Genomic DNA, 14,357 nt, shown 5'->3' with positions numbered 1-14,357 from the left:
GGGGACAAAAAGGGATGAACTGGGTGCTACTATTGTTAGCACACACATTTCTGGAACTTGTTCATCCACAGAGGAGTTTTTTCTGTTTTTGTTTTCTTTTTTTGCAAGGCTGCATGTTCAGTCTTACAATACATGTAAGATGGGTGTTCAATTATGTTTGCTACATTTAATAATAAAAAATGGCTTTATCAGGATGAGTGGTCCTTTAGATTAAACACTGTGACTGAAAAGAAACAAGCTAATTAGACAGAATCAATTCACATACTTTAGAAATAGCCCTATTTGGTCCTTAACTACTTGTTGCTTTTGATCTAATATGACCTGTAGGGGGCGGTATCGTACTGTTATCCCTACTGTCAAAGTAAAAAAACCTCACCAAAGTGGTACCAAAGTGCATCACCTGACAAGTCCTAAATAACATCGAATTAATTAAAAAAAAAAAAAAAAAAAAAAAAAAACACAGTGAAAGTCAGGTTGGCTTTATTTGAAATATTTAATAAAAAAAAAAAAAGTTGGCTCAAATATTGTTTCTTTAAGGACCAGAGCATAGAAACAATCAAAACATTAGACAAAACCTATATATATATATATAAAGATATAGCAGCAAATTATCCACAGTGCATGTGTTGATTAAAAAAAAACGTCAGTGTGAAATCATTTGCAGATATCAGTGATTCTACAGGTGGGGAACAGATATAAAGAAGGTGAAAGTTTGACAGATCCGCCACGATAGTGCGCAGGTGCAGAGATTGCAGGTAGAAACAGTAATGAATCAATAATTTCACACATCTAATTCATGTTGAAATTGCCTGACGTGACTTGTCATGATTAAACTAAGACAAATAACTTTCCTTTTAGACACACTTTCGTGAATGGCAGTTCCTTATAAATATTTAAATTCGATTATAAACGCCATTTCCCAAAGAATAATGCTTTCCAAGTGTGATTGTTTTATTTTCCTCCGTCCGCAGAGGCGAATTTACGACGTAGGCGTTAGCTGATGATTGACAATAAGAGAAGCCAATTAAAATACAGGACTGAAATACTGACCACGCCTTATTCATATATTGACCAATGAACGAGCAGATTGGGCGGTCTGGGTAGAGAAGTCCCAGTCCGAGGCTGATCTCAGATCAGATTTGTGTTCCGTCATGTCCTGGCGCTGACGTTGTGTCTAAATATACAAACCGTTCGCAAGTCAGCGTCTTTTACAGGCCAATTTATGTGTCTTGGAGTGTGTCACAGCCGAGGCGTTGCGTTTTGAAAGGTTGTGCAAAGTAGACAGACTGCCGGAGAGAGCGGGGATGAATTAAGGGAGCGTGAAGGGACAAAGTACGGCTTCGAAAAGTGGGAAGTAAAAACCAAAAGTTGATTGTTTGCGAAGGACTAGTTGGAGTAGCTACGTTTGTGAGCAGCACGAAACCATTTACCTCCGATGCACAGTGAGTACTAACATCACGTTATTGTTTAGAGCCGTAAACTTCCCAACTGTCACAACAATGAAAACTAAAAGTGCTGCAACAGGGGCTTTTCAAAATAAAAAATAGTCGAAGGTATTATGGTCTTGTGGAGACTACAAAACATAAAGCAATAATGCAACGACTCACCTAATGATAGAGTAATGCATCGACTCCGCGTTCAATGAGGTAACCTAACAGGGAAGTTGTGTTGCTGCTAATAGAGCTCGGTGCATGATATTAAAGTCACCTTTTTGGAGCTTAGCCCGCGATACACACGCTCAACGTGTTTTTACTGAATAGGAAGGCTAACCTGGCGCTCTGTCTAAGACTACATGCGCACCCAAATGTGAACTTCTTCACTAAATTTGGCTTTTTAGTGCTTTTTTTTGTTGTTTTCTTTTCAATGAAAAGTCCCCCAAACATCTCGCCCTGCGGAACGTGTCGGCGGGGAAGCGGACGCAGCGTGAGTGCAGCGCTGAACGTTTGCGTCGTAATTGCGATGATACATTGTTGATGGTTACAAACTGGGACCTCTTGTGACGGCACAGCTCAGCCTCGAAAACAAAATAGTCACTGCTAACATATACAGGAAAACCCCCAACTATAACTGAACAATATTTCCCCGTGACACAACGCTCAACTTCCACGAAAGACGCCCACACCCTAAACGCACGCTCGCTTCTCGTCCAGGAAGTGCAGTGTGCCGCGCAGCGTGGTCAGACCGACTGCAGAGCCCTTGTGCCCTGCACAGTCCAGTACGCGGTGCCTCGGAGCTTGTCACTGGCTGACAGCGCCAAGCCTCTTACTGGGCTGCCTCACCGGGAGACTCAGCACTGGGCCAGCTCCCATTTACTCAGCCATTTGTTTTGCATACCTTGAATGTATATCTCACAATGAGGCACAGCACCAAATGATTTGTCTCGCACAATCCCATAATAAGCACTGTTACCATGCCTTGATATGAATAATGTCCCCTGGCATCTGATATAGTTAAGACCCTTCTTTTTGTGCTTTTACTTCAGTATGAAATTGGCCACTAACCGTCTCAAAAGCCAAACTATGTGTTTCTTTATGTGGTAAAAATTCAGTGACATCCAAGTTGTCAGTTGTAATTTCTTGAAAATGGAAATACCATTATTTTGCATTCCACCGAGTCATTTGTGCCCCTTTACAGTTACAGTCTGCATACTTCTTGGACGCACACATGGCCGTCATTTAGCAGACGAAATGGAGCAATTGTTTTTTAGTGGAAAACGTTCATTCAGTTAATTAGTTCGAAGTAAAGAGTATTTTAACAAGTAAAAGCTATCACCTACTTCAGCGCAAAGCTGCATTTCAATGGTGAACATTATACTGTTTCACTTTCAATCTGTTTCTAATTGTGTAGATAGCTTCAGTAATGTTAAACCTCACTGCTGGCTTGCCAGGTACAATGTCTGCAACATGTCTCATCATTCATTCATGATTTTGTTGGTATCCTCAACAATGTTATAGTGCTCTGGCTGTGAGTAAAAAGAGAAAGGCAGTGAGAGGATGACCTTCTTTCGTTTGTATTTGAATGTCAATGAGGGGACTCTCCGGAGAGCCGACATTTCTCTGCGTAAACTCTCAAACCTCAGTGGTTTATCTGCAGTTTTGGCCGGCTGCTCTGCTCTCACTGGGAGTAACCCAGTTCTTCTTTTAAATCCTGCCTAGAAAAAGGTGGGAGGCCTTCAGTCTGCATTCCAAATGGGCAGTGAGAGTCTCTCAGGAGACTGTGATTACAAGTATTTTAGTCCAGTTCATTACTCTGGTTTGTTTGGTAGGTCAACAGCCGAGCATCACGAAAGGGGTGTGACGGTTTCATTACGGCCTTGACGTGATAAATGGGCTCAGAGACTCTAAGATTGATGCTGCAAAGGTTTGCCACCTGGAAATTGTCCTGGCTGGGGCGGCCTGCGTGAGTGCCTGTGGCAAGAAAACAGATGCTTGGCCCTTGATTTTTGTGCACACAGTTCTGGAGTGTGTATGCGGAGGCAGTCGAGGTCAGGGTGGGGTCGGATGTAGCGGCTCAGACGAGGCCCAGCGTTGGAGAGTTTGCCCCTTGTTGGCCTTCTGAACAGGTGTCTCCGAGCTGCAGCTCTGCATAGCTCACATTCCCAGGGTTTTGTTCCTGGCGTGGACGGTCACCGAGTAGGGGGAGGGAGGTGTGGGAACTAAGAATGCTACGCATGCAAAGCTCAACTCCCAGAATTCATCTGAACAACCTGCTGATAGAGACAAATGCTTCCTGTCGTTGCAACAGCCAGGCTTGTGTTGATGAGAAACCTGTCAGCAGCCCGTTGGGCTGCTCATGGCTGGGGACAAAGCCGAGAGTTTGCCTACATAACCGATTGTCAGCAGGAAGGCTATTTTCTTGGGGCTTAAAGGTGGGTAGGATACAGTGGTTTAAGATTCTCAATCCAAGTATTAGTTTGGACCACTATCAGCTCTCTCAGAATCATGGGAAAATGCCTTGTCTGAAGAGAAGTGCTCTGATTGTACAAACCTTTCCTTCTCAAGCCTAAATGCTTCCACAAATTCATCATCTTTAATAGGTACCAAATGAATCCTAATTTGAGGACAGACAGTAGCCGTGGCTCTTCTCATTGGTCTCGGACGCAACACTTTGAAATACAGTCCTTTTGGTACTGGAGTAAAGCAAGAGACTGAAGCATCCAGAGAATGTAAAAGGGGGTTGTCAGATGGTTTTGGCCCCTCTTAATAGTTAGACGAGCTAATGGTGTTCTTGTGGTGAGTTCACTGGCTCTTCATCAAGCGTTGAGAGTTGTCTCGGCTCAGGTCTCTGAGGGCCGCCTCCTGACATATTGAGGTGAACCTACTTTACAACTAGCCATCGCTAAACTTGGCATCATATGAAATATGAATACAAGCATGTTGTCGCAGTAGCTCAATCCATTTAGTCTGAAGCCAGAGTGATAGAGATATTTTCACGCTGCATATCCTAATCTGTCTGAGGTCTTAAATGTCATATTTTCCAACACTGCAGTGCCTCTTGTGAAATTGAGCACTATAAAGAGATACGATTATGAAAGTAAACTTCCAGGAAGAAGAAATCTCAGTAGAAGAGATCTGCTTTGGTTCACGGAGTCGTTGTTATGGTTGTGATGATCTGAACAACATACAGAAACCAGTCCATCCGTACCCCCACAGACACACGAGTCTTTCCATCCATCCACCTAACTGTTCATTCATTCACCTACTTACCCATCTATTCTTCCATTTCATTCATCGATCTATTTATCCATCCATCCTGCTGTCCATCCTTAATCACCATCTTTCTCCGTGGTATCACTAATCTCCGAGTCCTGCTGCTCTTCTGATCCCAGACGGAGAGATTAAAGCAATGTATTTGGCAGGGTCTCAGGCAGGGTCACAGTTGATGAGCATCACCAGTAGTGATGCTGTGTTGTTTAGCCGCTGCCCGCTCTGCGGAGGTGTAGAGTTTCCCACGGTAGTACCTAAGCCTCTGCGGTGCTGCGGTGGAATGAGCCCACCCAGCAGATGCCAGCCATCAGATATCGGCGTTGGCCCGGTTGTATTCCAGCCCGTGTACATAAAACGCTGTGCTCACCGTGCAGGCATGCTGCCCTCCTGACTCACTGTGGGCTGTGTTTCGATGGAGAAAGCAGAGAGACCAAACGGACGTTCGGCAAAATTAGAGTACTTGTTGTGGGGAAGCAAGTCAGACCTGAATCCTCGGGGAGAAGGTTAAGCTATAATGTGTTACTGTGTATATAGGCCTAGACATGATGGGTCTGAACGTGTGCTGTTTGTTATGGGACACTGCTTCATTCCCGTTTTAAGGCAAACACAATGTACAGCACCAGTTACAAAGTACAGTGGTCTTCCTATTCATCTCCTTCTGTTGTCTGACTCCTTGATTCACATTAACGCCTTTGGGCTAACAGGAACTTGTACTTCCAGGTATTGCTGTGGGAATACAACATGCACCAAATGCCTCTATTATAGTCTTTCAAATGAGATGTTTGTCAGGTTTTGTAAGTCCGTTGCTTCCAACTTTGTTTAAAAGGAATCGTTTACAAAGGAATTGTTGCACAAGCATGTGGAGACGTACCGTATATCTGTAAGAGCTTGTAAGCAATTTGTCAGCAGTCGGTGAAGGATCTAGCCTTACATAGAGAGGCGGTGGGTTCATTTGACTGACGTCAAGCTTATTTGTCAAATGGTGTTTTATTTATGAGGGTTTTCCATGCATGGCCCCTGCCTAGCTTTACTACGCCTGTTCCCCTTATGGCAGCCCTGTGAATAATTCAACATACTTGGAGCAAACAGAACTTAAATAGCCCAAAGTGTGTGTTTGTTTGCGGCTCTGTCCAGTAAATCACAGCAACTGCAGAACATGTACTTTGTAGTTATGTTTGTTACAAATAAAAAATAAAATAAAAAAAATGGATTTAAGGATTTTTCTGGATTAATATCAAATATTGAAACATACGTGATGGACCGGACAGTTCAGCATCATACTGAGTATTACTGGACATTTTTGCCACTTGACCTCTTGGCTTCAAGTTTCCACCACCAGCATGCGAGGATCTATGTCACCTGTCAGTGATGAGTATCCGGTGCTCTATTAATGGCCCATGAGGTTGCAATATTCATGTAGCTTGTGTGCTTATTTAGAGTGCTTTGGACACTTGGTTACCATACACTTGTCCTGTGACCCGTGTTCTCCTGCCTTGCCTTGATCTCTGAAGATGACAGCGACAGTAACTTGACCACGCCACGTAAGATATAAACTGTAATTCATCTAAGGGTAATGAGAACTCATTTATGCTGTTACACACACATGACATGCTGATGTCAGCGCCATCTGCCTCTTGCTTGTTGCTGTGAGGACCTCAAGTCATAGAGGTGACATTTTCTCTATCAAACGTTGTCAGGTTGGAGAAGACTAACGGTGACAGGCTTTATAAATAGAGTTCACGTACAAATTAATATTCGGTACACAATCTGCACCTAATGTCGGCTGTTGTTTTTCTAATTTGGACCGTATAAGCACCTTGTTCCCTCTGCTGGCTCGCACTCAGAGATCTCCTTCTGGGGAGGGATCCTACTTTCACAACATGACTCCTCTTGCCTTCTTGGCTGCATTCATGCTTGATATCAAACGCGATGAGGAGAGAAAACACAGATGTTCCAGTGTTGCCTACTTCTCTGATGTTAATCTAATGCCATTTACTTACATTTAATTAGTGGATGGCTGCACTCGATTGAACCGAGTTTCATTTCCTGAGGCCACTCAAAGATATCTGTTCCACTCTTGACCTTGCTGCAGTGTGAGCATTGATTTGATGACTGGCAGGAGACTGAGTAATTTGGTATGCTGGGTCTTTGTGACGGTGGGTGGTGTCTGGCGTAGGCCTTGAGCCCTTGAGAATGCTGCTGATTGGGCCAAGAGGGTTTTCTCCCGCTGCCTGTTTTCTGTCAGTTGGCAGGGACCCTTTCCAGACAGTGATGCTGGTTTTCACGGGTAAATCCCCCCTTTGTGTGTGGGGTGTCTCAAGCAGTGTCAGCTGTAGCTGTGCACACTTGTTGTTGTGTCTCCTGCCACCTCCTCCTGGCTGCAGGGGCCCCCGGGGCTGCATTCTCATTTGTCTGTTAACTTCTCAGGCCCTTTATTTGTCTCTCCGCTACACTTCACAACATAAAAATGTTTGCCGATTGGCAAATGAAGGCCTCTGTGTTTGTGTGTGTGTGTGCGTGCGTGCGTGCGTGCGTGTGTGAATGCATGCTTTTGTCTTTGAACTTGAAAGCATGTTCTCCAGCTCCTGTGTTTGTATGTGCATGTACTGGACAGGCATTCATTCATCTTTCAACCACCAGGCCCACTCTGTCTACTCCCTCGCTGCTCATTGAGTGCAATTAGAGCAATGCGAGTGTGAATAGCCCTTCACAACAGCCTATTACAACCATTAACTATGCAATCTTCATTCTCTGATGGATTGGCCCACGTGATTAAAAGTACTCACTCTGGATGATGGCAGACAAGGGGATAGGATTGTGAGCTATTTATGGGACAACAGACTCTGCTCTGTCTGTGGCCTGTAAGTCATGTAAATCACTTTTGTTTGAGTATTATCCTCTGCTACATTAGCCAGTACTCACATGTCCACTAACAGGCAGCTTGAAGTAATTCACATCTAATCAAAGGCATGTTAATCAAACATTTCAAGGGACTGACTGTGCATTTCAATCCCCATACTACCATACTATGTAGTATGCCTGAAAAATATTCAGTATGTCATATTCATAGCATGTGCACTGCCAAAAATACCAGGATGTACAACTACATCTGGTTTATTTTGTAGTATGCATGCCAGCATGCCACACAGGCTGGTGTAACCCACAACCATCTGTGCAGCAAAGGATATGTCACCTTGACTGAGCCACAGAGGGAAAACTCCCCCTGGATGCAAGTTGCAAGAGGCGGAAGAACAAGAGGCATTAAAAAAAATTTTTTTTTTAAATTTTTTACTTGAAATGGGGTGCTATGGATTTGTGACGGATATGATCAAGAGGGTCAAAGTTCATAGTGCCTTTTAATGATGAAGCAAAATGTCCCAATTGTATGCATAATGTTTCCAACATGTTGTAGTATGTAAAGTACAGAAATAAATTGGGATTTGGATCACAGCTTGGGATTCGGGGGTTTGGTCAGCTCTGACATAAAAAATAAACCCACTGCTTTTTGTTATTGTGTCGGAGAGTTAAACACACTGAAGCTAACACATGCAAATGAGCACTTTCACTAATTAACAACATATATGTTATGTAAATAAATACTAGTAAATACTAATGGTAAAGAAACACAATTAACAACCAGCATGGTATAAAGAACACTTCCAATAAAGATAACAAAAAAACAACAGAACTAAGAAGACTACTGAAATTTTCCAGCTGATGGCAACATTACTATATGCTATTTATTATTATTACAGAAATAATAGATGACACATTTCTGGCGATCTGTCCAGGGTGTACCTCGCCTTTGCCCAAAGTCAGCTGGGATAAGCTCCAGATCCTGTGACCCTGTTCAGGATAAAGTGGGTGTCGATGATGGATGGATGCTTATCCCTCCTCTTAAGCATGAGTTAAATTAATAAAAAAAAAACTCTGACCTTTTTCACTCCAGCTGCCACTCCAGTTTTACGTTATAATGACTGGTCTGATATATGGGCTGTCAAATTGGTGACATTTCATTGATCTGATAGATCTGCGTGATGTGAAGTGCACCGCAGGCCAATTTTTTAAATTCTTTTTTATGTTCTCTTTGGAACATACACTTCCTCCAGTACACTATGTACTTTGCCAGTTTCCAGTTTATGCTTGTCAGTTTTGCCACATTGGAGCTAAACTTCCTTCACATTGCATAGACGTTACAAAACCAACATGAGCACTAGCGTGGTTTGAACCTAACATTACCACAGTCTTAATTGGGTATTTGCCCTTTCTTTAAGAACAGAGCTAGAATATAAACAGCTGTAATCACTATCTGCTGCCTATCATACAGTACCCTCATATAAAAAAAACACACGCCTCTGGTAACTATTAGCTCACCACTAATTGCTAAGTAACCTTATGGAAGTGCCTTTGAGCAGAGGTTTTTGGCTCTGGTGAAATTAAAGTGTGATATTTATAGTTTGCTTTGGCTTGTCGGTCCTTGATAACAGAAGACATATGGTGTTCATATGGTGTTCATATGCAGCAGTGTGTGAAGGAGGAGTTTACGCTGCCTGCAGAGATGGTGACTATCTGGTCATGCAGTCGGTAGAGTCACTTCAGATTTGAATAGAGTTTGAATACATGTACAGGGTGGAGCTGAGGTTTGCGTTTTGAGTTCACGGGGTCGCAGAGTTTGTTTATGGTACATGGTACAACATGTTAAAGAACTGTAGCTGGTCTGGACTGACATGTTACTGAGTAACTCAAAACCTACTGATGCAATGGCTCAACTTACTGTATCCGTGTTTCTGCTTATTCTGTTCAGTAGCACGCTGCAGCAATACTTACAGTACAACTAATAAAACACAAAGAAAGAAATGAGCAGGTGATGTTTCGTTAAACTAATGTGATGCATGACATAATAACTACCAAGATGCTGCCAGTGTCCGAGTTCTCCTGCAACCCAACCCTCTCACAGTTGCTCATTATAGAGGCCATTTTTCTGTCCACCCAGTTTCCTCTCTTATTTCCGGGGTCGTCGGCACCAGATCGAGACAAAGCAGCTCTTTCTCTGTCCGGTTTGAAGTCGTCCCTTCAGCGGCTGGATGCTAATCTGACTGACCATCAGCAGCTTCTGTCGCAGACAGGGAAAGACAGATACAGAGAAAAAAAGGACTGAGATAGATAGCAAAGAAGGGGATGGGGTTGTGGGGGGCGGCATGAAGGGTGATGACTGGACCATTTGGCATCCGGTGAACAGAGGAGTATTGTGTGCCAGTGGGCCGCTGTGGAACAGGCTGCTTTTTTTTTTTTTTTTTTACAGGATGAATCTGGTGTTAAAGCTCTAGAATCATTTGGGTTTGACCTGCCAGAGATACATATGAATTTAATGCTCAGTAGCAATGGACTGCAAATCAACAAATATACACTTTTTAAACAATATATGCCATGTTTTCAGTACTTTTTCCAGTAGACCAGTTTCTTTGAGATACTTTAGTTGTCTGTGGTATTTGACGTGTTGTAGCTGTTACAGTGGAATAAAGGAAGTTACACAAGATATGATAGTCTCATTGTAATTGTCGTCATAAAACTGTGACACGGGGTCAAACTACGAGCTGTCTTAAGAACACAAGTCACCAGGTCAGCACAAGTTAATTTAAGGACAGTTTAAAGAAGACAAGAGTTTCCCTTCAGAAGGATAACTTCATTTAGCGTTTATTTCCAGTATGTTAATTTTGAAGACCTTGGCTAGCAAATATAAAGTTGTAATTTAATCTCTGTGAGTAAATTGTATTTTAGAATTAGTACTTATTTCTGAGTTTGATCCCTGCAGAGTTTTTTTTAATTTTTTTTAATTTTTTCCGATGACCTCCAAATGTGTAGTCTGCTATTCTCACACTCATTACAATTCAGAATAAATGGGATGCTAATGGGTTAAATTGTCCTTGCAAAAGGTGGTTCAAACTGTAATAGACACAGTAGTCATAGTTTATGACAAAGTGCTGTAAAGCATTAGGTTGTGCAGGAGATTGAAACCGATCAACCCAAGTTCTATTCTCCACATTATAAGTTAGTGTACCATCAAAATCACTTTGAAGCTGTTATTTAAAGGTAAAATAGTTGCATACTGTTGATGGAAATAGATTAAAAAAATAATTGCTTTATTAATTAGAGTCACAAATTAACTGAAATTCTCCCTGGAATTCCAAAAGACTAAAAAAGACCAAAGTTGATAGAAACTCCTCTTTATCAGAATCATTAGGCAGACAATTATGTATTACTGGAAATGTGCTGAAATCTAAAAAGCCCAAACTTCTTCAAGTTCAGTGACATCGTTCGTTTTATCAGTATTCTCTGGATCCCTGCTGGTGTTCTTCCACATGGCTGAAAGCTCCTACAGTTACAGAATACCTTGTCTTCTAATGAGGTTCAGGTGGAGGGGGGAGGGGGGGGGAATCAAAGGTAAAGCCAAGGGATCAGCAAAATGTCTAAGGCTCACTGTTTCAAACCTTTTCATTTTGTTAGTCTCTGTATGATGGTTCTATCGGGACCTTACACAGTGCACATTTCATTTCAAACAAACTGCAGCAGCTGATTTGCTGAGTAGCACAATTTCAGCCTGAGGGAGGAACCAATAAACAGTGAGATCAGCTTCTCCAGTGTTTGGAATGAAAATACACACAGTCTTTGTCCACAGTGGCTAATGTTTCTGGGAGTTCATATTACTGCCTGCTAAGCCTCTTCCTCTGTATGTTGTTTTGCATTGATGGACTTTGGTCAAGGTAGATCTTAACTTGAAAAGCTTTGTTTGACGGCCTTCCTGTGCTTCTCTCCGTGGTGTGTGGGAGCGTGGATTCTCTCATCACCAGCAGCATAGACTTGTGTCCTTCTGGATTAATCCATACAAAATAATGCAATGGACACCTTCAGTCAGTCAGCCAGCCAGGGAAGACAGGCCATCACCTTCAGAGAAGACATCAGTATGAGGCAGAAAGGAAAGGAGTGTTGCAATATCAAGTTAGGTTGATTGGTGTTAATCTGGTCTTTAATTCATGAATTCATGACAAAGTACAAAGAGCAAAACTTTGCTTAACTTTAAAAGACCAAAATAAATAAATGAAATAAGGACTGCAGTCTAATATTCACACTGATAGCTATTTGTGCACAATACCCAACTGGGTGGACTCTGTAACAAGATCTGTCTGAAGCTGCATCTCTTCACTGAGGCTACCAGCTCTACTCTACTTGACTCAACTTGCTTTTGGTATCAGTTACTTTTCTGTAACTAACAAAACACTGTGATGTCATTTTCACAACCGCCTTTCACTACTGCCGTAGAACATTCCACAGACAAACATTGCAAATTACCTTAAGTGGGGGCTTTGTGCTTCTTTTTAGGACTTAAGTCGTTTGAGCACAACACAGCAGGCGAGCTTTGCTCTGAACACATGTCCACCTGCTTGTTTTCAGGCAGCCGGGGCTCGAGGGAACACACATCACTGGGGGAACAGACTTTGCCACAAGACCGGCTTCATGAAACATTCACTGGGTGCAAAACCTCCGAATGTCTGAAGACACATCGATGTACCTGCAAACAAACTGCTCCAGTGAAGGAGGGACGGGACACAAACCTCTGCGAGTCTGCGCCTAAAGAGCTTGTGGTGTGCAGTGTTTCCACCTTTTAGTATTGGCTCAGCTCGCTTGAAACCCTGACGGAGGCAACACCAAAAATAGTAGCAGGTAGCAGATACCATCGACGGACAATGGAAAACCCCCAAAAAGTGAGTAGAGTCGAGCCCAGTGTAGACGGTGCTTGAATACCTGTCCACATATTGACTATGCTTCGAGTTAGATTTGAAACATGCCCTTGCACTAACTTGCAACAACCCCACTGACCCCACATGTTACCTCATTGCAACTTATTGAGTTTTGATTGTTGACTTGCACCTACCAAAGGTGAATAGGTTTATTACAAGTCTCTACAGCTCTGGATTGAAAAGATTAAGAAGGCCGGCTCCATCATTGGCTGCAAACTGGACAGCCTGGAAAAGGTGGTGGAGAGGAGGACGCTGAACAAACTATTATCCATATTGGATAATCCTGACCACCCTCACCACCTGCTGCAGGGACAGAGGAGCACTTTCTCCAATAGACTCCTCCAGCTCCGCTGTCACAAGGACAGATACAGGAGATCATTCCTGCCCACTGCAATAAGACTGTACAATAACTCACCTCTGGCAAAATCCATCACATAACAATAACACTGTTGACTGTGTTTCTTGGTTGTTTAAATATAAAAAAACAAAAAAACTTTGCACTATTGTTTAGTTAGTTTTAATTTAACTATTCTATTCTATTTTATTTTATTCTATTTTATTGTATATACTATGCATTTTTATATTTAATATTTTTTACTGTTATTTTATTTCTTTCCTGTATCTATAAATGCTGCTGTAGCGAAAAAAAAATTCCCCTTGGGGATTAATAAAGTGTCTGTCTGTCTGTCTGTCTGTCTGTCTGTCTGTAACTGTTCACAGAGGAAAGAAATGCAACTAACATATTTAACACTTGAAATTGATGTGTGAACAGCTTCCTGTTGTGGAGGTGTAGTATTGATGTGTATCACTCCCACCCCAGGCTGGGAGTTAGATTGTGTACACTTAGACATTGATTCATTTGCAGTGGATCATATTTGATTATGTTACATAGTTGAAGTAAAGTTGTGCATTCAAGAGACTCAGAGACATTCATGGGCGTTTTCACACCTGAAACTCTTCACCAAGGTTCATAATTGTAAACGTTTGATCCTTGAAGTTTTGGTTTCACATTGAAATTTAGTGAGCACACTAAAGAGCTTTCTATGACACGCTAACATCCCTTTACTTGACATTGCTTGGTTTGTAGACGTCATGTGACTAATGTCGTTTGAATGGAGAAAAATAAAGGAAATAATTCCTTTCATCGGCAGTATATTGCTATTTTTGGTATTATGGCATTACGGACGGCACCTATTTTCTTCCCAGAAAATGAAGTATAAGCTTTGCCATTTTTATGGGTTTTCCAAGCCAAGTTAGATTTCTGCATCGGACTAAATTAGAGTTTACTGCTTCCCTCCCGATGTGCCCCCAGGGCTCATTTTTACTTCTTTTCTGTTTTTTTTCTTCTTCTATTGTTTAATGATTGAAGACACATTGCATCCTGTAATTTCATGTAAATGGTCTGAAAGTCTCAACCATCCAAAAAGCATTCTTTTACACTGTGAATGAACCGACCCATAGTTGAGTTTGATCTGGACCGAAACCACCTCTTTTGGTCTGCCAATGGATCCCCCTGAATATCACACACCAGTCCCAACAATGTCAGCTCAAAGCTTCTACAGTGTTGCTGACATTTAGACTGCAGAGCAAAGTTAGCGAGCCTGAAGGACTGTCCAACCAACCGTGACAGAAATGCTTGCTGCTTGTGTGCGAGTATTTATGTGCATCTCTGAGTATATTGTGTACAGCTGGGTGTATTTGCCAGGGTGTTAACGGTTGTTCATCAGTTTGCTCTCCTGTCAGTCACACCCGTGCAGCAGTGTGTACTCTGTTTATTGCAAGGCCTCCCTCTGAACCGAAAGTAGAAATTCTCCTTCAATAATCAATGAAAGATGTAACCTGCAGGCCTTTTCCC

At 42.2% G+C, this 14,357-nt stretch overlaps 1 protein-coding gene across 4 annotated transcripts in view; it reads left to right on the top strand.

Moving 5' to 3' along the window:
• The first annotated feature begins 1,288 nt into the window (after positions 1-1,288).
• Positions 1,289-14,357, top strand: part of mpp7a (MAGUK p55 scaffold protein 7a) — a 143,098-nt gene continuing 130,029 nt past the window's right edge. For all 4 annotated transcript variants that reach the window (XM_069698045.1, XM_069698046.1, XM_069698044.1 and 1 more), the window contains exon 1: positions 1,289-1,442. In XM_069698045.1, coding sequence (XP_069554146.1) covers positions 1,436-1,442 — 7 coding nt within the window. In that variant the 5' untranslated portion in view covers positions 1,289-1,435. The remainder of the gene's footprint in view (positions 1,443-14,357) is intronic.

This window comes from Brachyistius frenatus, unplaced genomic scaffold, assembly GCF_029030835.1.
Source record: "Brachyistius frenatus isolate BFR_SWC_R1_liver_20210118 unplaced genomic scaffold, ASM2903083v1 Contig_25, whole genome shotgun sequence".
Lineage (NCBI taxonomy): Eukaryota > Metazoa > Chordata > Actinopteri > Embiotocidae > Brachyistius > Brachyistius frenatus.
The sequence above is the reverse complement of the archived record's forward strand: the minus strand, read 5'-3'. Positions and strand labels throughout refer to the sequence as shown.